Genomic DNA, 27,847 nt, shown 5'->3' with positions numbered 1-27,847 from the left:
TTCTTTCACCCTGGTTTCTACCACTTGCTTACATTGTGGAGAAATTTTACACTTGGTACTTAAGATGTCATTTGGATGTGGGGGCAAGAAACCTAGTACCCCAGAGGAAACCCATGCAGTCACTGGGAGGAAGTGCACATCCACCCTGGCAGCACCAGAGGCCAGAACTGAACCTCGGTGTGTGGAACTGAGAGGCAAACACTCTACAAACTGTGCTATCGTTGTCTGGGCGGAGCTTGTGTGATATTCTTCTGGGTGTTCCAGTTTCCTTGGATATCCCAAAGGTGCGCTTTTGATAGATTGTGTGGAACTTTAAATTATCTCTAGCATACGGATGGGTTGTGGAGGGAGGTGTGTTTGGAACGAGTTGATGGGGATCTGCAGGAGTATGTAAGTGTCTTGGTGTAGGGTTAAAGTAAATGGCTGTTTGATGTTTGACATGGACTCAGTGGGTCCCTGGGCTGGTTCTCTTGCTCTATGACGCTTGTGATTTGCTGACCAGTGTTGGGTGTAGTAGGAAAGGGGATGAAGGTATTATCACAGATAAAGGGCACATTGCAAGCCTAATGTATGACAGCTCTGTAATGGACTTTGGATATAAAAGTTTCAAGAGGGGGTGGAATATTAAAGGGGATGGTTAGGGAAAACATTACTGTAATACTGAAGGAGGATATCCTGGAATGATTGGCCAATGCTGCTATATAGATAAAATATAAAAATATTGAAGGGTCAATCACTTTGGGGATATACTGTGATCAAATATAGTACAAACCCATCAAAGTTATCCGCTTTTTCTTGAGTTTTCTAAATGGCCTACCACTGGGCTCAAGGATAGCTTCTACCCTGGTGTTACTATTAAATAGTTATATAAGACAATTAAATAGTTTCCCAGTATGATAAGTTGGACTTTTGACCTCACAATCTACCTCATTATGATCTTGCACCTTGTTTACCTACACTGCATTTTCTCTGTAGCAGTTGCACATTATAAAGCATTGTTATTGTTTTACCTTGTTCTACTTCAATGCACTGTGTCATGATTTGCTCTGTACAAACAATATGCTAGCAAAACTTTAAACTGTGTCCTGGTACAAGTGACAACAATAAACCAATTCCAATAACTTCTAACATTTATTTTGTGTCAGATGTCAACCTTATTGCATTTTGTCACCCTCCGTTGAATAAAGGGATTACATCTGTGTTTTCCATTTAATTGGGAGCTTTTCGTACCCCTGGGGAGTTTTGGAAAATGCATTAGTCATCTTCCCTGTGACCTAAGATTGTGGGGATCACTAAAAATGAACATGTCAGTCCATTATATACGATGTAAATTTCCTTTCTAGGTCCTGCCATGTTACTGAATAGTGATGTCATTAAACAGCGCCTTGGATCAACTGCTTTTGACAGGTAAAGTCACTTCCTAACTGTGTGTCCATCACACATCTGATATGAGCTTATTCTATTGAGTAGCATTTTGTCTGTGGTTTGTTTACTCTGATTTTCTGAGGGATTATTTTGGAAAGGGGAAAATAATCTATAAGCACAATGTCTGGTCTGTGGCTCTCAATTACATGAGATATTGTTTGCACATCGCTTAACCAACAGGAAGTTCTTAAGGCAATTAGCATATTGGAAACTGAATGGGGGAGAAAACGCCAACTTAATGATGATTTCAGTGTGGGATTATTTGATTTTAATGGAAGCTCTGTGTTTCTTTGTTGTGATGTGGTATGACGTGGTGGTTTCATTAAGAATTTTAAGGGCAGTTGAGTGAGGAAGTAAACCAACAAAGACTTACTTTGTTAGCTGTGAAGTATCAGCCATTATTTTAATTCAAGATGCTTCACCAGGACTGGAAAGAAAGATAGAAGGTATCCAGTATAAAGAAAGTGGAGTGGGAGCTTGCAGGTGATAGGTGGATCCAGGTGAGGTTGGGGCTGATGGGCAGAAGAGGGAATAGCATCTGAAGCTGGGAGATGATAAGTAGAAGTGACAAACGGATGAAAAATAGGGAATCTGATGGGAGAGGACAGTGAAGAACAGTGGATCCTATTTCTTCCTTACCTAAATCTCAATAACATAACTGAGCAATATAGCAAACAAATAGCTAAGATAGGGAAAGGTTCATCGAATGAAAAGTCACAACAGGGAATTGTAGGAAAAGTGCAGTAAGGTGTCGTGAGAGCAATGATCATTAAATGGTTAAAGCCCACTGAGTCGTAACCTGTGCTGATTTTAAAAGATCAGTCCTTCCTTCTCTACTCTTTTCCCATAGCCTGCTTATTATTTTCCCTCAATTGCCCTTGCTATTTCTTTTTGGAAGGCCTTGTTGCTCCACTTCTGATACCCTAATGGGCAGTTTCAGATCATAATCAGTTAAAAATAATCCTTGCGTCACTCTGCATTTTTGTATATCACTTTAAATCTGTGTCCACTGGTCCTTGAACTACCTTCTGAAGGGAACAGCGATTTTAGTAAATTATTTTATTAAATCTGTCATGATCTTGTATATTGAAGCTATGAGACTGCAGCTCGACTAGTGCATAGTAGTTAGTAAAGCTGTTGCCCACAGTCCCAGTGATCCGGGTTCAGCTGTAACCTGGTTTGCTGTCTGTGTGAGCTTGAATGGCCTCCCTGAGATTACATGGGTTTCCCTCAGCTGTTCTGCTTTCCTCACACATTGCGAAGGTATCCAGGTTGGTAGTTCATTGCCCACTGTAAAATGCCTCTGCTGTGTGAGGCAACGGCAGTGTCTGAAGAAAATGTGGAGAGATTAAAACAGGGTATAGTAGAAGTTCTGTTAAAAGAGGGTGCTTGATGACCGGTGCGGAATTGGTGGACTGAGGGATCTGTTTCTCTGCTATACCTCTCCATAGCTCTCTTTCTATCAAATATCCTCTCAACCATTTCTGCTGCTGGAAAAATAACACCAACTTCCCCACTAAAGTAGCCAGAGTAGCTAAAATCCCTCATCTCCAGATCTGTGATTTGGTATGTGTTCCAAATTACCGCTTTCTTCCAGAAATTTTCCCAAGGAATCAGAAACCAAAAGATCATGACAGGGTCAAGCTCGAGCTGCACAGTTCAGCCAAATGACAAGAAATGTTTAGCAGAGTAGCAGTAAATTTACTGAGAACAGATAACTAAAGGTTAGAAAGGGAGGACTGAAGGGAATGGTGAAGTTTGGCAGGGGATGAGGCTAGGTGGTGTGATGGGAACAAAGATCACAGATAGGTAATGAAGAGCTGCAAGAGCCTCTGCAGTACATTTATTCACTCCTCAATCTCCAACTTCCTCAATTCCAAACCACTACCATTATATGGAACCACAAGAGGATTGTTAACAAGCTAAAGTATCATAAGTGTGCTTTTCAAAGACACTACTCACTAATTTTCGTGCTACCTGCAGTATCTGCTCAGTTTCCTGATTTTATTAGAATATTTTTCGATCTGTCATGTTTCAGTTCTGAAACTGAACCTCAACTAAGTTATCAGTGTGACCATCCAACAGTGCTGATACATTATTTTCTGCTTTTATTTCAGATTCACAGTAGGTAGATAATTATTTTCAGAGATATGATCATAGTATTGCTAAGCCCATTCTGGGTAATGCTAACCTACATACATCAACAGCAGGGAGGTTAGCAATCAGAAGACAGAACTTAAAAAGTAAAATATCCAGATCTGGAGGGAATAGAAGCACTTTGCATTAGTACAGGAAGCTTATCATCTGAAAGGCAGTGGAAAGAGATTCAATGACCTGGATTTTTCTTTAATGTATGTGGAAGCTTGGGACTTCTGTGCAAGCATTTTGTGGGACTCCAAACGATCTGAAGGACTCTTGACCATTGATCTCCTGAGGGTGTTCTGACGCTGAAGTCCTCATGGAGTCCAAAGCAGAGCATTAATTTCTTGAAATATTCCAGCACCTGTACTTTTGAAATTAGACCAGGTGGAGTGTCAGCAATCCATGTCACTTCCACAACAGGAATGGCTGAATGCTTAAATATGTCATGGAGATACAGCACAGACACAGGCCTTTCAGCCCATTGAGTCCATATTGGCAATTAAGGATCCATTTTATCAGTAAGCCCAGGGGTTCCCAATCTGGAGTCCATGGGCTCCTTAATGATATTGGTCCAATGCATGCGAAAGGTTGGGAATCGCTGCCTTAACCCATTATTCTCCCCACATACCCATCAACTTGCCCGTAATTTTAATTTATTTGGGGAATACAGTGCAGTGTAGGCCCTTTCAGCCGATTGGTCTGCACCACCCCAGTAATCCCTGACAACCCCGATTTAACCCTAACCTAATTACCGGACAGTTTACTAAAACCACTTAACCTACAGAGAATCCTTGGTCTGCGGAAGGAAGCTGGGGCACCTGGGGAAAAACCACATGTTCCGCGGGGAGGATGTACAGAGAATCCTTATAGAAGATGTCAGAATTGAACTCTGAACTCCGATACCCCGAGCTGTAATAGCATTGTGCTAACCTCTATGCTACCGTGACCAATTAGGTAGCAACCAGCACATTTTTGGGATGTGGGAAGCAACCGGAGCAATTGGTGGAAATCCACACAGTCCAGGGAGAACTCCGCACAGTCAAAAGTGGAAATCAGGATTCACCCAGAGTCATGGAGGTGTGAGACAGCAACTCTACCAGCTGTTCCACTGTGCCATTGAAGTATTTTCTATTTCTTTGCATAGTTTTATTCAATCATTGTTAAAATTATACAATTGATTTCAAGGTGTTTGAATGTGAATGGCAGATAAGTGTTTGACAGCTGGCTAAGCTTGAAGTTGGTGACTTAGCCGGCTGTTACGGTATTCTGTGTAGCATTTGGTCAAACTTTACCGTGTTTTGCCAGTAGCCCCTGTACGCTACAGGGTCTCCTTGACAAGGCTGGAGCTTGTTTTTTTATGAGGAATTTGTTCCTGAACAATCTGCCCAAAGAAATATTGGATCTGATGTGACATGGGGTTTGCTGAGCTATGGGTGAAGGCTGTTGACCCAAGATCCTGGGAAAGCTGCAACTTTTAAAAGGAAGTGGAATGTGAACTTCAAAAGGTGAAGCTTGCAGAGCAGTAAGAGAAATAGCAGGGCAGCAGGATTAGTTTTAAGGAGTTTATGAAAGCTCCCTTCTCTAACGTATGCTGAGTTAATGCCTTTCAATAACAATTCCTCTTGCAAAATGTCTTCATTCAGTACCCTGAGATTCCAGCGGTCTGTCATTTTAATTCTCCCTTCCACTCCCCATATGACCTATGGATTGATGGTCTCCTGCACTATTCCAATAGGACCCAACACAGGGTTGGGGATCAGCCCCTTGTCTTCCATCCGGGCACATGACAGCCTTCCAGCCTTTATAGTAAATACAACAATTTCAGATAACCCATTTTCCCTGTATGAGAAACGCTCAGTTCCCCTGTGCATTATTCATCTGTAAAATTAACTGAGTATTCCTCACTCCACAGACACTGCATATTCCAATCATTTCCTTTTTGGTTTCTAATTGGGAGAGATTAATCTATTAAAACCAGCACAGATTACAACCCAATGGGTTTTTAATAATTTTATGATCATTGCTCTGATTGTGATACTGTGGAAGCCTTACTGCACTCTCCTACAATACTCATTTGTGACTTTTCATTGGATGAGCCTTTCGTTATCTTAGCTATTTATTTGATGTACTGCTCATTTATGTTATTGAGATCACTGTTAGGTAATGAAAAACCTAGATGCAGAATCAGAATCAGGTTTATTATCACCGGTATGTGATGTGAACTTGGAAGCAGCAATTCAATAGAATATATAATATAGAAGGAAAAAAAACACAAAATAATAATAATAAAATAAATCAATTGCAGTATACATATATCGAACAGATTAAAATTTGTGCAAAAAGCGAAATAATATAACCTTGTATATTAAAAAAGTGAGGTAATGTCCAAGGGTTCGATGTCCATTTAGGAATCAGATGGCTAAGGGGAAGAAGCTGTTCCTGAATCGCTGAGTGTGTGCCTCCTGCCTGATGGTAACAGTGAGAAAAGGGCATGCCCTGGGTGCTGGGGTCTTTAATAATGGACGCTGCCTTTCTGCAACACTCCCATACGCCCTCTTGTCACCACCTGAGATTCTACCAACAATGGTTCTATCATCAGCAAGTTTATAGATGATATTTGAGCTATGCCTAGCCACACAGTCATGGGTATATAGAGAGTAGAACAGTGGGCTAAGCACACACTCCTGAAGTGCACCAATGTTGATCGTTAGTGAGGAGGAGATGTTATCACTAATCTGCACAGATTGTGTCTTCCGGTTAGGAAGTCGAGGATCCTATTGTAGAGGGAGGTACAGAGGCCCAGGTTCTGCAACTTCTGAATCAGGATTGTGGGAATGATGGTTTTAAATGCTGAGCTATAGTCGATGAACAGAATCCTGACATAGGTGTTTGTGTTGTCTAGGTCAGTGGTCCCCAAGCTCTGGGCCACGGACTGATACTGATCCGCGAAGCATGCAGGAGGGGTGCAGCAGTAGCCGGCACATCCTTCAGAAAAAAGCTGAAATAAACAAGCTGATTAATTAGGTGCCACCCGGCAAGTAAATATCGGCCCAGATCAGAGGCGATTGCTGAGTGCGTCCTGGCTACCACTGCCTGCATGCTTCGCGGATCAGTATCGGTCCACGGCCTGGAGGTTGGGGACCACTGGTCTCGGTGGTCTCAAGCTGCGTGAAGAGCCATTGAGATTGCACTTGCCATTGACCTATTGTGGCGATAGGCAAACTGCAATGGGTCCAGGTCCTTGCTGAGGCAGGAGTTCATTCCAGTCATGTCCAACCTTTCATTGTCCCCTCTTATCAGATTCCCTTTTCTTCATCCCTTTGCCACTTCCACCTATCATCTCCAAGCTTCTGATGCTATTCCCACTCTCCTCCCTCCTTCTTCTGCCTATCACCACTGACCTCACCTGGATCCACCTATCATCTGCCAGCTCTTACTCTGTCTTTTTAAACTGGATACCTTTGATCTTTTTTTCCAGTCCCAATGAAGCATCTCAAACTGAAATGCTGACTGTCCACTTCCCTCCGTAAATGTTGCCTGATGTGCTGAGTTCCTCCAGCACTTTGTGTGTTGCTCTGAGTCATCTAGTCTGTAGTGTTCAATCCTGGGAGGCACAACACCATATGAATGGAGCAGATTGCTAAATATCACGGTGAATCACGATGAAGTATCCTACAATAGGGAGTCTTAAGGACTGGACTGAAATTCCTGCACGCTGGATTATAACACCAGAGAGCAAACTCAGTGTATCCAGCAAGTTATATGTCCGTGTTTCTGGTCAAGACTGTGCATTAGGACTGAAAGGGTAAGAGGAAAGATTGCTGGTATTTAACAGTATAAGGGAGGGTGGGTTAGAGGCTGGTAGGTGGTAGTACAGAAAGGTAAGGGAATGATGAGCAAATGAAACCAGGTGGGAAGTAAGAGTTCAAACTTTGAAGTAAGTTTATTATCAAAGTACATATGTCACTATATACATCCCTGAAAGTTCATTTTCTTGTGGGCATACTCAATAAATGTAATAACCATAAAAGAATCAATGAAAGGTTGCACCAACAGAGTAGACAACCAGTGTGCAAAAGACAAATTGTGCAAAGACAAAAAGAAATAATAATAAATAAGCAATAAATATTGAGAAGAAGAGATGAAGAGTCCTTGAAAGAGAGTCTATAGTTATGGGAACAGTTCAGTGATGGGGCAAGTGAAATTGAGTGAAGTTATCCATCCAGTTAAGGAGCCTGATAGTGAGGGGTAATAACTGCCCCTGAACATGGTGATGTGAGTCCTGAGGCTCCTGTACCACCTTCCTGATGGTGGCAGTGAGAAGAGAGCATGATCTAGGTGGCGGGTCCTGATGATGGATGCTGCTTTCCTGCAAGAATGCTCCATGTAGATGTGCTCAGTGGTGGGGAAGGTTTTATCCATGATGGGCTAGGCCACGTCCATGACTTTTTGAGGATTTTCTGTTCAAGGGCATTAGTGTTTCCATACCAGGTTGTGATGCAGCCAGTCAATATACTCTTCACCACACATCTATAGAAATTTCTCAAAGTTTTAGATGTCATGTCGAATCTTCACAAACTCCTAAGGAAGTAGAGGTGCTGTCTTGCTTTCTTTGCAATTGCATTTATGTGCTGGACCCAGACCTGGTCCTCTAATAGGAATTTAAAGTTGCTGACCCTCTCCACTGGCTCATGGACTTCCAGTTTCCTCCTCCTGAATTTAATAATCAGCTCCTTGATCTAGCTTACTTTGAGTACGAGGTTGTTACTTGGCACCGCTCAGTCAGATTTTCAATCTCCCTCCTGCATGCTGATTCGTCACCACATTTGATTTGGCCTATGACAGTGGTGTCATCTGCAAATATAAGTATGGCGTTGGAGCTGAGCTTAGCCTCACAGTCATAAGTGCAAAATGAGTAGAGCAGGGGGCTAAGCCCACAGCCTTGTGGTGCAGCTGTGATGGAGACTGTGGAGATGTTGTTAATCTGAACTGACTGGGGTCTGCAAATGAGGAAATTGAGGATCCAATTGCACAAGGAGGCATTGATGCCAAGATCTGGAATATTAATTAATTTTGAAGGGATGATAAGTATTGAATGCAGAGCTATAGTCGATAAAGAGCATCTTGACGTATGCATCTTTGCTGTCCGGATGTTCCATATGTGATTGAAGAGCCAATGAAATTGCACCTGCTGTGGCAGTAGGTAAATTGGAGTGGATCCAAGTCGCTTCTCAGGCAGGAGTTGCTATGCTTCATCACCACTCTCAAACAGTTCATCCCAGTGGATTTAAGTACTACTAGACCAAAGTCATTGAGGCAGGTTACCACGTTCTTCTTGGGCACTGGTTTAATTAGCACCAGCTTAAAGCAGGTGGGTACCTCAGACTGCTGAAGCAAGAGGTTAAAAATCTCAGTGCACACTCCAGGCTGTTGATCAATGCAAGTCTGTAGTATTCATTCAAGTACCCCTCTTGAAGGATGCTTGCATGTCAGCCTCAAAAACTGAAATTTCAGGATCATTGAGGTATTACCTCGCTTTACCCAACCCCACCCCTGCCTCTGTGCTGCATATATTGACAAACATTTCTGTCCACCTCGCCACAAAATGTCAACTTGTACCTTTCACCTTCACAAATTCTGTTAGGCCCATTGAGCTCTTCCGGAGTTCTGTCTGTTATCCAAGATCTCAGCATTTTCAGTCTCATGTGTCGGTCGCTTAATTGTGTTTGGTTTTTCTTTTAGTCACAATATAAATATTGCATTGTCTCTGTCCTTCCACTGCTTGGAATATCTGGCTTTCCATTCTATTTCCCTTGCTCTCTTGTTCCCATTTATACTGTGGTTTTTGTTCTGCAAGTGGTTTCTCATAAGCTGTTTGTTTTCTCTTCTGGAAGACTGACCAAGGTGCTGTGGGCTTTAGTTGCTTTGTTCCTGAGATTTATTATACCTTTCTTGTCTTTGTAGTATTCATGAGTATCGGCTGTCAAGCTGGCTAGCACAACAGGAAGATATCCATCGAATAGTGTTGTACCAGTCTGACAGCAGCATGACTCCCTGGACCCAGCGCTGTATCAGACAGGCTGACTGCATTCTCATTGTTGGACTGGGAGAGCAGGAGCCAACTGTTGGAGAGGTGGGTCCAATATTGAAGTTCTTTTAAAATAGGTTCAATCATGCACCTGCCCACTTTCTGTTGTTTAGCTCTGAATACCAATGGATTTTTGTTTGTCCTTGGGTAGAATGACATTTGATGCGATGAGGGTGAATGATAGTATTAAATTGGTCCTTAATAAAACTTTCTGTTACATTACTGCTCTAACTGGAGAGGTTTAGTTTCCTTTACTGCCTGCTGATTTTTGTCTTCTCCACACTGTTTCTCAACTGAATGGTGATAACTCCTATACAGAGGAATTACTGCACCTGTCATGCAGTACTGTGACTTGCTATGAAACAGCTCGAATGTAATGAGAAGCAGCCATTCTGCACCTTGTTTCTGCTCCCCTTCTACTACCTCAGTTCACTAATGTGATGGAATAATTTTTATGGATGGTATGCTAAACAAATTTTTTGCTGTATCTCAGTACAGATGATGATAAAAAACCGATTTTCCAATCAATACAGTGATAGTGATCTATTCAGGGTTACAAGCCACAGTGGCCTGTGGCTGCACATGAGAGACTAGTTCCACCTTTTCTAGGCTTAAGATTCGCATGGTAGCAAGACAGTGATGCTTCAGAGAATTAATCTTTAAAAAAAAAAGCTTAAAAGACGCAGTCCTTCTTTTATGTGGTCTGTTTACAGCTGGAGCGCATGTTGGAGAATACAGCTGTGCGAGCCCTCAAGCAGCTTATCCTTCTCCACAAGGAGGATGGGCCAACACCATCGCGGACCGTCGAGTGGCTCAACATGAGGAGTTGGTGTTCGGGTCACCTTCACCTCTGCTGTCCACGCCGAATCTTCTCTCGCAAGAGGCTGCCTAAACTGGTAAGGAAGTGTTGGTTTAATTAAATCAGAAACATTATAACTGTCTTCATGGAACTCATTTCAGGGAGTTCCATGTCTGGAGCTCTATCTTATCCAATATTTGCACTGTATATCGGACTGCCCTTTGTACATGATAATACGCAGCTTCCCTCTCAACCGAACTTGATATAAGCAATCCTGTGGGTCCAATCCAGTTTTCCATCCAACCCCTACAATAGTTGATTCTCCTGATTCAATACATCTTGCCACTTGCATTTTAGGGACAGATTCAACTGATTTGCCATCCTTAGTAAAAAGGAATCTTAATATTATTAATATTGTTGAAAAAGGGGTAAACTAATTTTAAGATTTATTGATTCTTTTGCATTTTTCATGAAGCAATAAAATAACTGAATCCATGGATAAAGATCATCCTCTGTGCTCAGTTCCTGCCCATTGCAAATTATGGGGAGCAACCCGGAAGCTGCTGCATGTGGGGCGGAAAGAGTTTCAAATCCAGATCCGTCGGAGATCTATTCTGTAGATAGCATAGTGCCCAAAACAGGGTTTAAAGCTGGAATTACCAATGGCAGCGTATTCAATGTTATTTTTTCCAGTCTGTATTTCATTTCACTGTGATGAATAGGGAAATAAAGGCTCTTCATTGAAGATCTTAACATGCTTTGACTGTCAAATAACGTTTAAGCTGAGGGTGCAAAACTTGCATTCTTTGCTTTAGCAAATTGCATATTCAGTGAATGGTTTTGGACACTGTTTCTTTGCAGTTATTACAGCTGCACACATGTATGTTCTGCAGTTACATTTCTTGTATGATGCAATAAGTAAGAGGGTTGAGGGTGTATTTCATAAGAATTCACAACCACTCAACGTGGTGAATTTTATATTTTGAGAGCTAATCATGAAATTACTGTGTGAAACTGTGAAGAGCTCAGAAATAATGACCATCTTGAATCGTATTGCAATGGGCATGAAATGGCGTATGTTAATTGTATAGAATTTAATACATTATCTTGATAACATAAATTCTGAAGTTTTTATTAGTGTTTTGAAGAACAATTTGCTAGTAAGCCTCTAATCTCTCCTTAGATTAAGGCAATTGACTAAAAGCTTGGTTAGTGATGCATGTTTTTAAAGGAGTGTTTTAAGCTGAAAAAGAGATGGAATTCCAGCACCTAGGAGCCATGGCACTTGGAATCTTGGCCTGAATGGTAGAGGTTAAGATGATATTTACTGTATTAGTCCAAGTGTGTGCTAAAATAAATGTAAACTGTAGTAAAAGTGTTGACAACAATATTTTAGCAATGTTTATATTAAACATTTCTGGTCAGTGGGTGCTGTGGAGTGAAGCATCTGTTATATTCTCTTATGTGTTTTAACAATGATGATCTCTGTAAAATTGTTGAAATTTTCCAAGAAAGCAGTATTGGCATGAAATTTCATTTGACATTATGTCTAATTCCCATGAAAATTAAATTAAATTCTTTCCAGCAACAGCGATCTAAGCGGAAATAATTGATTAAGTTTGCTACCTGTAAATAGATTGAGTTCTAATTACTGTATTAGATTTAATGTGCAGCTACAGAGAAAGCAATGACCTGACCACCGAGGGCAGTCACTAAGCAAGTGAATCCCGTCCTATAAACTTGAAAACTATTTGGCGTGGAAATTAGTTTGTACCAAGCAAATTAAATATTTGAGTGGTTTTGAATTAAAGTCGAGTTGAAATTCCTACATTGGAAAAGCATCAGCTGTGCCAAAATGAAAATGATTAATTTAAGCACTACTAATCCTTGGAGCACCAGATAGAGTTGGACAATTGATATTTAAGTTGACTGTCAAGGGCAGATGAAGGAAATGGTAAGGATGAGATTTAATAATTTTAGCTCTGTAGTGGTGGCTACTTTGATTGGATGTGGCTTTGCACGACGCAGTGTTACTGGTACGTCCATCTATCTTCGAGTCACATTGACCTGACCCATTTGTTGTGTGAAGAAAAAAAGAATCACTCAGGCACTGCAGTTTTCCAAACCTAGTTCAGTATTTGTTGAAGGTGAATACCCTCAAGGTTGCAGGAGTTTCCTTTAACTGTTGCCAATGGAGTTCATTGCCTGTGTTTTAGAATTGCTCATTTTCATTGCATAGCTTATTCTGGTTAATTTACATAAAGCCTAATTCAGTGGGAGAGTAACAGTTAATGGGTGAGCACTTGCACTTTTTGGCAATTCACATCTTTTCAAACTCATTGAGCTTGCTGGAGATTTTTCAGGTGTGGTCCCTGTTATTGAGCAAGAGACCTTAATTTATGCTGTGACCAAGGGGCCGAAGTACAGGAAGTCCCCGAGTTACAAACGTCCGACTTACGGACAACTCGTACTTATGAACCGAGGAAGGAGAAAGCCGTTTGCCATTTTAAGTCATTGCCGTTGACACTGTTTTGAGTGGTAAACTTTGTATTCTCATAAAGTAGCCCATTTCAGAATATTGGAAGTATTCTCCTTCCTGTCTACTGGAATAGAATTGCAATGAAAGTTAGGGTCTCAGCCATTGTGAAAGCACATAGAGTAGTTATAATTTTGAAATTATCCATGTTACAGACACTGGGAACATTTACTCTGTTGTCTTTGTCATCTACTGCTTGTGATTTTTGATCCTATTATCTTTCAGCTTGAGATGTATGAAAGGGTCTGTCAGAAGGCACCTGACCGTCACTCAGACTTCTCCCGTTTGGCCAGGATCCTGACAGGGAATTCCATTGCATTGGTGTTAGGAGGTGGAGGGGCAAGGTGAGTCCTAACAGGTAATTGGGAGAAACTCTCTGATTTAAAGCTTCAGATATACCTCCAGCCACAATGAGGCTCAAGTCCCATCTTAACAACATCACTAACTTTCTAATCAGATTCTCTAGTCAGAGATTTTCTTATTGGATTGTGTTGTTTCTGTTCCAGAATTTATGAATAAATACACAAAGCTACAATCTTATATCTGTAGGCACTCTAAGTATTGGTTTTGCAATTGGTATATTTAAACAATATATGTGCAAACTTAATCATATGTCTATCTTTGATTAAGAGCTTACATATCCAATAAAGAAGATTACCTTTCCTGTTTGAATTCTGTGGAAACACAGGCTCTTCTCTGCACTGCACCTTAAAACAGTCCAAAACTAGAGCTAGTCTTGCCTGGGTCCCTGTATTAGTCCTTAAATCCCTGTGTATCCATCCCCATCTCCTGCTCTGAGTTCACTTGCTGGCTGTGTTTTCACATTCTTCTTGCAGTTGGAAGCCTGTTGACCACTAATTCCCACTGCCAACCTACCCTACATTTATGCTACCCTGTTCTACCACTGTTACGAACCCCGTAACTGGGTCACTTACCGGCAAAGAGAGAGAGGCCCGTTGAAGTCCGATGATATGATTTTTAACAGTATTTATTAGTAAAAATACACAAAAATAATATCAATGCAGATATACAGATAATATACGTCGTCAATACTAAATCTAAAAGTGCGGGTATAATAATAATCAATAAGAAATAAGCTCTATCGTTGTCTAGGGGATAATGTATTGTCCGATGTAAATATAAAAGTCACTCAGTTCATGCAGGCTGCAGCCTTTGGGGTCCGCTGGGTTTGCAATGGTTGGAGAGAGAGAGAGAGAGAGAGAGATTTTGAGAAACTTGCCGGCTTTCCTTTTATGATTTCGATCCGTCAGAGTCTCATTGGTGTGGCCGTTCACTTGTGGCCTCTCCTTTAGCTAAGCCGTTCTTCCGTGGCGAGCCTGCCAATCCCAGGCAAGGGAAGGACGCACACGAGCCCCCCACCGGCTGTCACTATTAAACGCTGTCACGGGATTTCCAGCATTTCTCCTGGTGCGTCTAAAGGGGTTGTTCCCCAGACCCTCTTTTATCCTTACTCATGGGGTCTCAGATGTCAATCAGGTTGGGATGATGCAATCCCTCAACCAGCCCACTCTGGTCATCCCCTGAGGGGCTTCAATGAATAGTACAGTACTCAATACACAATTCTGTCTCCAAGAGACAATGGCCGTTATCATTGGCTTTGTTTTCGCTGAGGCCAGGACACATTCCAAACCTTGTGGATTCTGCGTGTCTCTCTCTCATTTCCTGGGTCCCAGACCTGAATTAATAGCGATCTTGCAATTCTCAAAAAGGAGGGGGCTACTTTGTACCCTTCGGCCCCTCAGAGTAGCGGCACATTTGTAACACCACATTGTGGAGTTCAGAAGAAAAAAGTTGTGCATAATATCAGCTGAGGCCTCCATTGGTCAGTGTCCATTATGAATGTTGCTGCCTAGCTGTCTAGATACACAAGCCAGGGCACTACGATATGCAGAGCAAGCTGTTGCCCATGTTGCAAGCTGTCCTTCTCCATGCATCTGATGAACCCAAAGGAATGGCAGAGACCGATGCAGTTTGGCACCAGTCGTAGGAGTTACCAGTCTGCGCTGAACCCAACATAGGACTGCCCTAGGGACTCCAGCTTCGTATTTTTCCCTCTGGGTTTATCCTGAAGCCTGCCCCATAAGTGGCTATAGCTGCAAGGCAGTGGATGTTCAAGCTCAGATTTTCCTTCTAGGTGAGCTGCCAACTATAGCTAACGAGTCCCATCTTCCCGAAGTGACTGATTTTAAGACACCAGTGACCCGCCTTTGCATGTTTTCCAGTAGAAACGGTTCCACTGGGCTTAGTAGCTAAGCCACACATGAAGGCCAGTAGCTGGATTTGGTTGTTGGAGGCTGTTTGAGGCGCACACCATTGGGAGCATTTACTAGATGGTGGGAGCTTATCTCCATTACCACCCTCAGTTATAATAACCTTAAGGAACCAAAAATGAATTAATTACATAAATAAGCAAATTTTCATAAGAGCACATGCTGCTGATTTGTATATTTTGGTTGAAATGTCATCTACTAATATTCTAAACACAAGTCCTCATGAAGGGTCTCGATCCAAAATGTCGATTCTTTATTCTTTTGCATAGGTGCTGCCTGATTGCTGAGTTCCACCAGCATTTTGTATATGTTACTCCTAATAATTCTAATTCAACGCTACCACCTAAGCTGATAGAATCATCACACTACGATGATAGAATGGGTTCCTTCGGAAACTAAAAGAAAAAGGGCTGAAGTATTAATAAGATACTGGAAAGGGCTAGACATGAGAGATTCTGCAAATGCTGAATATCTTGGATCCACACACACAAAATGCTGGATGAATTTAGCAGGTCCAACAGCACCAATGGAGGGAGAGAGACTGTCAGGCCAAGACCATTCATCAGGACTGGTAAGGAAGGGGTAAGAAGGTTGGGTGGGGGGGGGATAGTAGAAACTATCAGGTGATAGGTGACACCAGGTAAAGGGGAGGTGTGTGGGAGGGGGGAATGATGCAAGAAGCTGGGAAGTGATGCATGGAAGAGGTAAAGAAGGAATCTGATAGGAGATGGCAGTAGAATAAAAGGAAGATGGGAGATCATGAGGACAGGGGAGGAAAAGGGGTAAGAGGCCTTCCAAAATGGGAGGGAAGTAAATAAAGGTGGGGTGGGGGGGAGGAAACCAAGGAGAGTGGTTACCAAAAGTTAGAGAAATTGATGTGCATGCTGCCAGGTAGGAGACTACCCAGATGGAATATTGGATGTTGCTTTTCTGCCCTGTGTTTCACCTCACTGTGAGGTAGAGAAGACAGAAAAGTTGGTGTGGGAACGGGAGGTGGAATTGAAATAGGAAGCCAGCAGAAGATCCTGGCTGTTGCAGTGCATGGAGCGAAGGGGCTTGACGAAGTGGTCTGCCAATTTGCATTGGTTCTCAGTGCTGTAGAGGAGACCGCGCCGAGAACACCGGGTACAGCAAAATGACCCAACGGACATGCAGGTGAAGTGTCGCCTCACCTGGAAGGACTGTTTGGAACCCTGAATGGTGGTGATTGAGGAGGTGTGGGGGCAGGCCACTTGTCACATCTGCAGGGATATGTGTCAGAAGGGAGATCTGTGGGGAGGGGCACGTGGACCAGGGAGTCATGAGGAGAGTGATCCCTGCTGAAAGGAGAGTTGAAAAGATGTGACTGGTGGTGGGATCCTGACAGAGATTGTGGAAGTTACAGAGAGCCCTGCAAACATATTGCAATGGGCTCGAGCCTAGTAGAGAAAATTAGAGAGGGGAGCATTTGTTCTTTTTAAATGTTTTTTTATGGAAGGTAGCACATTGAAATCACTAAGTAATTTGGTAATATAATTTTTCAGGATATTCAAGGCAAAATCTCAGACAGATATTTTTCCCCCTATAAAACATAACAGAATGGTAGAGTTATAATAGCAACTAAGTAATGACAAACCAAAGTAAAATATTGATATATTAGATTACTGTAATGGATATTGAGTTGTTCAAGAATTGAAGGATGTTATGGTTGATGAGAAGGGTGCTTTGTAGTTTCTGTAAGTCACTGCCTGTCATGAAGGAAAACAACTACCAAGAAGGGCTTAATATTTTATTTGTTAAAAAATAAGCATTTAAAATGTAAAGTTACATATAGATTGAGCAGGAATGGTAAACAGATACTTTACAAAATCAAGTGGGCAGAACACCAAGATTGAATATATTGTTTTGACCATCAAATTACTGTAGAATTCCTCTGCAGAACTGTTGATTGAAGGAAAATTTGTCAACATATCGAATGAAATTCAAGAGATAGATCAAAGAAAAGGATTGAAGGGCAAGAGAAGGACAGAAGCAGAAGCAAGAATTCGGTCATTAGTCCCTCAACCCTGTTTTGCTATAAAATAAGATCAAGGCTGATCCTCAGCTCTCTTTTTCTATCCTATCCCATCGATTTTTAGTTATTGGAGGATTTATCAATCGCACTTTGAATACATTCAATGATAGTTTCCATACGTCTTCCGTAATAACTTCCTCTTTGCTGTCCAGCTTTTCCGTAAATGTTACCCATCCTATTCAGACCATTGTCATGGGAAGGACGCCAGATTGAAATATTCTGTTAAAGGTGTTGACAAAAATAATCCTTCTGCTCTTAAAATCTATTTTCCTGTTGCATCCGCTCCAGGGTACTCTGTTTAAGCTGGCTCTTCTAAATGTGAGATCACTTTTTAATATGACTTTATCTCAAATGACTTTAATACCCCTACAGACCGTGATTTTATATCTTTAACTGAGAGCTAGTTAAAGCCAAATGAATGCAGCTTGGTATCTGAACTGTGCCCCCCGAAGGTGACAGTTTCAGTCTACCAAGGCCAAGTGGCTGAGATGTCGGGTTTGCCACCGTGTTCAAAAAGCATTTTAGGTGCAATCTGCTGTCTGTCAACAAATTTTAAAGTTTTGAGGTACATATGTTTAAAATTTGTGATGTAGATTGTGTCCTCTGTGTTGTCATTTATTGCCCTCCTAAATCCAATGACTACTTTCTTGTGGAATTCTCAGAATTCTTACCCTCTATTGTATTGAACTATGACAGGATTGCCATCGCTGGTGATTTGATTATTCATTTTAATGCTCTCTCAAATACAAACTGAATTCATTGTTTACTAGAGAGCCTGAATCTTACCCAGCATGTCACTGAGCCCTTCAACTTGGAAATACACTTGAGTTAGCAATGACAAAAGGGTTAAATGTTATTAATGTCTCTGTCTGATACTACTGTCCCTGATAATTTTTGTGTACTTTTGATGCCCTCTTGCCTGTAATCAAGGCCACAGAAGAAATTACAGTTAAAATACAGTTTCTTGGTGCTGTAATGCAGCTTATTCTCTGAGCTAGCTAGTTTATCTGACCCATGTAACCTAAACTGCTCAGTAGATGAAATGGTTGATTCTTTCAACAATAACTTGACAAATATATTAAACACAGTGGCCCCACATAAGGTTAAAAAGAAATCGCTTAGTAAAACGTCACCATAGTTAAACAATTCTGTCCTCGAACCCAAGAGATCATGCAGAGTAGCTGAGAGAAAATGGAGGAAAACTGGTCTAGAAGTCCTCCATAATGTTTTCAAGGAAAAACTAACCTCTAATGCTGCTATATGCTTTGTAGGTAAAGTCCATTTTCCCAAGATTATTACAGAGAACAGCAATGATTCAAGAATATTGTTCTCAACTATAAACCAACTGTTGAATCCTGCCTTAAGCTTTAATGTCCTCTGTCAAACATCTGCCACAAAATGTGAGAAATTCACAATATTTTTTATCAACAAAATTACTTCCATCTGGGAGAGCATAGCTACAGATATAGCCAACCTTGTAAAAAGATGACAGCCATGTCAAAATTTACGAGTCTTTCTGATTCAGAGCTCTAAGATTGTCACAAAGAGTAAACAGTCTACTTGCTATCTTAACCCTGTCCCTATCACACTTTCTAAAGACTCTTTTAATAGCATTTTTAATAATGTTCTGAAAATTATTAACATGTCCCTTGAAATTGGAGTGTTTCCAGATGCTTTCAATCTCAGGGCTTTCAAACCCCTACTTAAAAAGCCAAATTTTGTTAGTGAGATACCAACTGATTACAGGCGTGTATCAAATCTTCCCTTTTTGGGAAAGATTCTCGAGAAAGTAATTCTCAACCAACGCGACAACTTTCTGAAGAGAACAGTGGTTTTGAAAAGTTTCAAACAGGTTTTAGAGCAAACTACAGCACAGAGATGGCCCTTACCGTAATTGTCAGCAGCCTTAGGCTCAGCATTGATGCCAAAAGAATCCTAATTCTTCTAGATCTGTGCTGTCTTCTGCACAATTGACTGCAATGTTCTCCTAGGTCACCTTGAAAACTGGGTTGACTTCTTTGGTAGTACCCTTAATTGGTTTCATTCATATATCTTAGTGAGAAAATCTCTTATCTGTCTTGGAGGCCTGTTTTCGAAGAGATATAATGTACCTTTTGGTGTTGCTCAGGGAAGTAGTTTGATTCACCAGAGTGTGGTGAATCTGTGGAATTCATTGCCACAGACAACTGTGCAGGCCAAGACATTGGGTATAGTTAAGACGGAGGTTAATAGGTTCTTAATTAATCAGGGTATCAAAGGTTGTGGGAAGAAGGCAGGAGAATGGGGTTGAGAGGGATAATATAAATTAACCTCAATGGAATGGTGGAGCAGACTAGATGGGCTGAATGACCTCCTTCTGCTCCTATGTCTTATGATTATGCAGATTTACACAATTGTATATCTTGGTTGAGCCTGATGATAGTACCCTATCTTTTCTGACTTCTGGTATGGCTGCTTTAAACAAATAGATGAGCAATAATTTCCTAAAACTAAATGAAGATAAAACTGAAATACTCTTAGTTGGTCCCAAAGCCAAAAGAGATGAACTTCTTGATCAACGTGTGAACTTGTAAATCCTTGTAAAATCAGAAGTAACAAGCCTGGGTGTTATCCTTGGTTCAGATTTGAGTTTTAAATACCACATAAAGAAATATGCTACACTTAAGGATTATCACGTAATGATGCTGAAAAACTAACTCAAAACTTTATATTGAATAGACTAGATGACTGCAATGCTTACTGATCTTTAACTCATTCAGAATACCGCTGCTAGACTCTTACCTAAAACCAGGATGACGGAGCATACAGTCCGTTGCAAAAGTCTTTGGCAGCCTAGATTTTTTAAATATAAATTTTGTTTGAAATGTTTATTTTTTGTCTTCTGCATTAGTGGGTTGGTAGAAAAGACCGAATTTTCCATTTCAAACATACATTTTCCAAAATATTAAATGTTGGAGATTTTTTTATATTTAATTAAAGAAAATAATATATTAAGTGATAGACAACTTTTCAAATAAAAACCTGATTACATTTTAGTTATATAGCCCAGTGCATGATTAAACAAAGATAACAAACAGGTACTAATGATCAATGACATAATGAGTTCAATTAACTAAACAGATTAACTGGAACAGAAACAAATGTAGTAGGAACCAAACTGGGAGAAGGACATCTGAGCTAAAAGGTGAGGATGTAGTAGATGTCACAGGTTAACTTTCAAATCATCAATTATTGCACCATGGCAAGTGTGAGCATAGCAATGAGACACAATGTGTTCATTTTGTAGCAGTAACGTCTCTCCCGTGCAGAAATTTCTCAGCAGACACGAGTTTCAAGATGTGCTTTCCAAGCTATTCTAAAGAAGCACAAAGAAATTGTGGCCAACAGATGAGAGATGCTTCAAACTAACATCCCTTCTGAATTGGAAGAAGTCCAATACTGCTATCACTCTGAGCTCACAGAAACCACTGGAACCCATGTATAGTACTCCCATTTAAAGTCTGGAGAACTCTGTCAGAAGTGGTCTACATAGAAGAATTGTTGCCAAAAGCCATTTTTTTGAAGTGGAAGCAAAGCCAAAATACTCAACTACACACAAAGCACTAAGGTGCTGAACAATGGCAGCAAGTGCTCTGAACTGGCAAGTCGAAATTTGAAACTTTTGGCTCATGCAGTAGACAACTTGTCCATAGAAGAGCTGAAGAGTGTTGCATTGGTGAGTGTCTGCAGTGAACAGTGAAGCACAATGGAGGTAGCCTGCAGGTCTGAGGCTGCATTTCTGCGAGTGGAGTTGGTGGTCTGGTCAGAATTAATGGAACCCACAATGCTGAGAAGTACAAGCAGATTTGTGTCCATCAGGCATTACTACCAGGGAGCCGTCTGATCAACACTAACTTCATTCTGCAGCAGGACAATGACCCCAAAAACTTAGCCAAGGTCATAAAGACCTATCTGCAGTGAAAAGAAGGGTATGGAGTTCTGCAGTAGATGGCATGGTCTTCAAAGAGCCCTGGTCTCAACGTCATCGAGGCTGTCTGGGATTACGTGCAGAGACAGAAGCAAGTAAGACAGCCAAAGTCTACAGAAGAACTATGCAAGTTCTCTAACATGCTTGGAACAACCTACTAGCCAATTTTCTTATAGAACTGCACAAAGGTGTACCTAAGAGAATTGATGCAGTTTTTAAGGCAAAGGGTGGTCACATCAAATATTGATCTAATTTAGTTGTTTTTACTGGTTACTGCTCTTAATAGTAAATTTTTTCATATTTAGAAACTTTTCATTATTTTTTAAAGTATCTTCACTTTACAGAATTTGTTTACATGCCCCTAAGACTTTTGCACAGTACAATATCACTCCCATCCTAGCTACTCTGCATTAGCTTCCTAGATCTTTTAGAAATAATTTTAAAGTTCTCTTTAAAGTTCATAGCAGAATTGTTTTCATTTTATAATCCAGCTCGAACTCCCAGGTCTTCTTCCACCGGTCTCTTAAATTTAAATAGTCACCCTCAAAAGGTAAGTGGCAGGTCAGGCTTTTTGAACCTATGATCGTAAACTGTGGAATTCAATATGTAAGAAACTCGAAGGGATGCATACTCAGTTGACACTTTTAAACGCCTGCTCAAAACCTATTTATCTAACCTCGCTTTTAATGAACGTCTTTCTGTCTTTTATCTTCATGTTTATTTTTATATTTTATTTTCATGTTTGCATTTTGTCCCATTGTAAAGCACTTTGAGCTACATCTGCCCTGTTGGGTATGGTCTTTCATTGATTGTATTATGGTTATTAGATTTATTGAGTATGCCCACAAGAAAAGAAATCCTAGGGTTGTATATGGTGACATCTATGTACTTTGATAATAACTTCGCTTTGAACTTTGAACATCATCTGTATGAAAAGTGTTTTAAAATAAGTATTATTGTACTTGTGTTTTTCTCAGCTCAAGGTGGTAAAACCTGAGGTACTGGCATAGCCAAGAACTCTCACTTTCAATTGCTAGGAGCTTTCAGATGTTTCTCGTAGTGTTTAGTATCGTGACTTTCTGGAGATTTACATAAATATTGCTTTGTAGGCCTAATTGTTCAATGCTATTGTGCAGTGACTTTGGGATGATACCAATTGTAGATATTACTTTCGGGACAACGTATACCCTGTTCATGTTCCAAGTTTTTCAATTTCCTCTTTTAATTCAGCATACAGTATTTCTGATGTTTTTCACTTAGTGATTTCTGTATGTCTTGTGTGTTTGGAGTGGGCTTATCTATTATATCTGTGTATCTATCATATCAATTTAAGTTCTTGTTTGTTTATTCTGCAATATTATTTCCAGATGGTTATTATGGATTGCCCTATCTGTAAGAATGGATCAGTTGGAATTAAATTTGTAGTTCTTCAATTCTAAAACTAGATCAGGTTTGTATTTATAGTAAGGTATGGGGTGTCTGTTATGAGCTGGTATTTTAAGATTTTGGTAATTGATATTTGCCACGTGCTTGTGTAACTAATAGGGTGAAGTTAAACTGCAGGATCTTATAATGTGCTGGATTGTTTCTGGTTTCTCTTGGCATTTTCTACATTTATTGTCTTGAATTTGTTGGTCTTAAATTATGTATTTTTGTAATTTTTTTGATTAACCATTTGGTCCTGTATTGCCATCAGGAATCCCTGTTTCTAGGGAGAGGTCTCTAACTCTGAGCCAGGCGTTCAACACTTCTTTGTGAACATCTGGTCTGCTCAGATCATGGGGATGTCTTCCATGGAAGGTCATGCTCTTCCATTGGTTATTTTTTTCTTCTTCAGCCATAATTTCTTCATTTTTCTGTGTTGTTCATTCATTTAAGTTCAGTGTTGTGTACTTATTATCAGAATTACAAATGCTTGCATGGGGTGTTGAATCCTGTTTTTATTGATGAAAATATATCTTTAGAAGTTTTATCTGACCATTGTGTAAATTTTTTATGTTCTTATTCCTCTTCCTCCTTCTGTTCTAGGAAGTATTAGTCTAAACACATTCGAGTGTACATAGTGTATTCTAAAATTTTTCATTTGTTTTTATTTTTCTATGTAAATTTTCTAGATTGGTTTCAGACCACAATTTTATGCCAAAAGAATAAGATAATATGGGTATTGTGAAAGTGTTTATTGCCATTGTTATATTTTCTGCCTTTATCACAGAGTTTATTGCACTATGATCTATTTTCTTTACTTGTTGTTATCCTGGGTATTATGTTTCATAATTATCCATTGGTTGAATTGTATCTTGCTGCTCTGTTTTATATTCTACAAGCTCTGTTGTACCTTTTCTATGTTTAATGTTCTGCACTTATCTAGTACAAAGATCATGTTTATACCTTTAGAAAATAGTTCTACTATTTGAATTAATTGCTTTAACTTTACTGATGAAGGGGTGTATACTTTCAAATCATCCACGTGTAAAACGTGTCTTTACATCAGTGTTGCTGTGCGGGCTTAATTGTTTAATGCTTTTGTGTGATGATTTTGGGATGATACCAGTTGTAGATATTAGAAGCTGGTAAAACTTGAGGTAGAGGCTTGGCCAAGCACACTCATTTCTCAATTGCTGGGAACTCCTGGATGTTCTAGTGGTGTTTAATACTGTAGCTTTCTAGAGATTTATGACAATATTGCTGTGTAGGCCTAATTGTTTAATACTTTTGTGTAGTGACCTTGGATGACACCGGTTGTAGATGTTACTGTTGGGACAATGTGTACCTGTTCACTCTCCATAGTCTTTCAATTTCCTATTTTAATTTATATTTATGTTATTTTCACTATTGATTTCTGTATGTTGTGTGTGTTGAAATGTGCATATCTATTCAGTAAGTTGTTTTTGCTTGTTAATCCTGTAATATTATATCCGGATGGTTATTATGGATAATCCTATCTATAATAATGGATCAGATGTACTAGAATTTGTGGGACTCCAACTCTAAAACTGGATCAGGCTTGTATTTATAGTAAGGTATGGGGTGTCTTTTATGAGTTGGTATTTTAACGCAAGATTTGGGTGAATGATGTTTGCCATTTGATTGTGCCTGTGTGAGTAATCAGATTGAGTTAAACTGCTGCAGGATCCTGTAATGTATTGGAATTTTTCTGGTTTCCCTAGGCATTTTCTGCATTTATCATCTTGAATTTGTTGGTCTCTTATTATATATTAATGATTTTTTTTGTGTTAACCGCTTTGTCCGTATTGTTACAGTCAACTCTTCTGCTTCTAGAAAGTGGTCACCAATTATTAATATTACTAGTAGTCATGGTAGTATTAGCAATAGTAGTAGTTAGTCCAGAGACGTGCCATGAATTGGTTAGGGTTAAATTCAGTTTATCGGGTGTTCCTGGGACAGCGTGTCTTGAATGGCTGAAAAGGCCTCACTATGCAGCATCACAAAATAAATAATAATAAATAGTATTAGTAGTGTCAAAGACTGTGTGGACACAAGCTTTTTGATAACTCATCCATGCTACTCAAAGTGCGTTGAGTTAGTCCCATTTGCCTGTGTTTTGCCTATATCTCTCTACACTTTCCTACCTCTATACAGTTGCAAGAAAAAGTTTGTGAATTCTTTGCAATTAAACTAGTTTCTGCATTAATTATGCATAAAATGTGGTCTGACTTTCATCGAAGTCACAACAATAGACAAACACAATTTGACTAAATTAGTAACACATGAACAATTGTGCTACTTGTCAATACTGAGTACAACATTTAAACAATCACAGTCTAGGTTCAAAGAAGTATGTGAACCTCTGGGGTAACGTCTTCTACAAAAGCTATTTGGAGTCAGGTGTTCCAATCAATCAATGCTGAAGGAGATGAAAAAGAACCCAAGGGTAACAACAAAAGACCTCAGAAATCTCTAGAACTTGCTAAAGTCTCTGTTCATGTGTCTACTATAAGAAAAACACTGAACAAAATGGTTTTCATGGAAGGACACCGCGGAGGGAACCACTGCTCTCAAGTTTCCAAAAGACCACTTTGATGTTCCACAACACTACTGGGACAATGTTCTGTGGACAGATAGGATAAAAGTTGAACTTTTTGGCAGAAATGCACACTTCTATTTTTGGAGGGAAAAAGGCACAGCACACCAACACCAAAACCTCACCCTAGCTGTGAAGCATGGTGAACGGAGCATCATGGTTTGAGGCTGATTTGCTGCCTCGGGGTCTGGACAGCTTACAATCTTTGAGGGAACAATGAATTCAAAATTCTGTCAAGACATTTTAGAGGAGAATGTCAGGGGAGCGGTCCGTCACCTGAAGCTTAATAGAAGTTGGATATGCGACAAGGCAATGATCTGAAATGTGAGTAAATCATCAACAGAATGGTTTAAAGAGAAGAAAATTCGTATTTTGAAATGGCCATGTCAGAGCCCAATTGAGATGCTGTGGCATGACCTAAAGAGGGCTGTTTATGCAAGGTATCCCCGAAATGTTGATGAACTGAAACAGTTTTGCATGGAGGAATGGTCTGAAATTCTTCCTCTCCATTGTGCAAGTCTGATTGGCAGCTACAGGAAATGTTTGGTGGAAGTTATTGTTGCAAAAGGAGGTTCTACCAGCTGTTAATTACAAGTGTTGACATACTTTTTCAGCCTGGACTGTGAATGATTGAACAATGTATTCAATAAAGACATTTAAGGTGCAATTCTTTGTGCGTTGTTAGTTTAGGCAGATTGTGTTTGTCTATTATTGTGGCTTAGATGATGATCACATCACATTTCATAAGTAATTAATGCAGAAAACCAGGTAATTGCAGATGGTTCACAAACTTTTGTTTTGCAATTGTACCTGTCTAAATGTATTTTATTTTTCAGCTGACCAAAGGATAAAAAGCTGACATTGATTTGAAACACAGACAAAATGCAGGAGGAACTCAACAAGCCAGGCAGATTTGAAACATCTTTTGCCTCAGCATGTTACAGAAATGTGAAATGCTCATTACAAGTAGCTGTTGACTTATGTCCTTAACATGCTTGGAACAGAATTCAATGCGTATTTGGAAAGAAAAATGTAGAAGTTGTAGAGGAGCAGAGAAATATTGTTGGAATAGAAGCCTGCAGTTGGAGAGACGGCACAGACAATTGTTTCGGTGGGTTCCTCTTTGCCTTGGTTTTGACCTGGCATAAAATCCTATGGGCTGGGAACTATATTACTTAATACAATGTTTGAGTTATCATGCAAAGGATTTCGGTCTGATAATCAAAATGCAATAATGGATGAAGTAATATGTGAATGGGAGTTTCTTTATTAAATCTCACTGCTGATGTTAACAGTTCCATTTCCAAACCTAGAATGAAGTCTCTAATGCAAAATTCTTCTGCAATTATAGGATTGTAAAGCACATGGACCTTTCACAGCAAAGCAGACCTTAAGTGGAAATTGCCTGGTTTGTTGTTAGTGAAGGAGTCAATATATATTTTTGATGCCAGGAAGGTGAATTCTTCAGCCTTCTGGCTAGTGGCTCCCTTTTAATTGTATTTTTTTGTATTTGTTCCACCTCCTCACATTCCATCCTCTCTTCCTTTGAACCTGGCACCTGATTCAATGTTGTTTCTGGAAGGCTTCAGAGAAAAATGACATTGGTTGTGTAGTCACTTTAACATGGCCTTTTAGACATTGAAGGATTTCCAGACCTGTATCTCTGACCCAATTGCGTTAAATATAAGCGTATATGATTGAGATACTGTGAACAGAATCTCGGTCTTTCCCTTCTGGATTATATGACAGATCTAATGTGCTTTTAAGGATTTTTTCCGCATTGTTTGAATGATCTGTTTTGAGTGTCGCTCTCAGAATCAGGGTTTCTGTGTAGCTAGATCATTGAGAATTACAGCCACATGATGGTGTTTTTAGAGGTGATATGAAACATATCAACTCCTGCATGAGAAGTGACTTAGATCTGCCAATTTGCCTATCAGAGCAACAGGTACACAGCAGATGCTTCTCCCTGGCCCTTCATTCATCCTGGAACATCTGGACAGCAAAGATGCACACATCAGGATGCTCTTTCTCAACTACAGCTCAGCATTCAATATGATACATCCCCTCAGAACTAATCAATAAGCTTCTGGACTTTGGCCTCAATACCTCCTTGAGTGATTGAATCCTCTATTTCCTCACCTGCAGATCCCAGTCAGATTGGCAACAATTACTCTTCCATAATCTCCATCAGCACATCTGCACCACAAGGCTGTGTGCTTAGTCCCCTGCCATTCTCATTTTGCACTTATGACTGTGTGACAAAGCATAGTTCCAATGTCACATTCAAGTTTGCTGATGACACCACTGTCGTAGGCCGAATCAAAGGTGGTGATGAATCAGCATACAGGAGGAAGATTGAAAATCTGGCTGAGTTACCATAACAACCTCTTACTCAATGTCAACAAGACCATGGAACTGATTATAAAGAGAAAGAAACCAAAGGTCTCCTCATTGGAGGATCATAGGGGCAGAGGGTCAATAATTTTAAATTCCTTGGTGTT

The 27,847-nt window shown here is 40.1% G+C and overlaps 1 protein-coding gene across 2 annotated transcripts in view; it reads left to right on the top strand.

Annotated features, from left to right (window-relative positions):
* The window catches only part of pnpla7b (patatin-like phospholipase domain containing 7b), a 329,041-nt gene that overhangs the window by 197,516 nt on the left and 103,678 nt on the right, over positions 1–27,847 (top strand). For both annotated transcript variants that reach the window (XM_059994311.1, XM_059994312.1), the window contains exons 23-26: positions 1,344–1,407; positions 9,532–9,700; positions 10,369–10,551; positions 13,216–13,334. In XM_059994311.1, the coding sequence (XP_059850294.1) occupies positions 1,344–1,407; positions 9,532–9,700; positions 10,369–10,551; positions 13,216–13,334 (535 nt within the window). The remainder of the gene's footprint in view (positions 1–1,343; positions 1,408–9,531; positions 9,701–10,368; positions 10,552–13,215; positions 13,335–27,847) is intronic.

Source organism: Hypanus sabinus, chromosome 18, assembly GCF_030144855.1.
Source record: "Hypanus sabinus isolate sHypSab1 chromosome 18, sHypSab1.hap1, whole genome shotgun sequence".
In the NCBI taxonomy this organism is placed as follows: Eukaryota; Metazoa; Chordata; class Chondrichthyes; order Myliobatiformes; family Dasyatidae; genus Hypanus; species Hypanus sabinus.
Note: the sequence above shows the minus strand (reverse complement) of the source record. Positions and strands in the feature narration are given on the sequence as shown.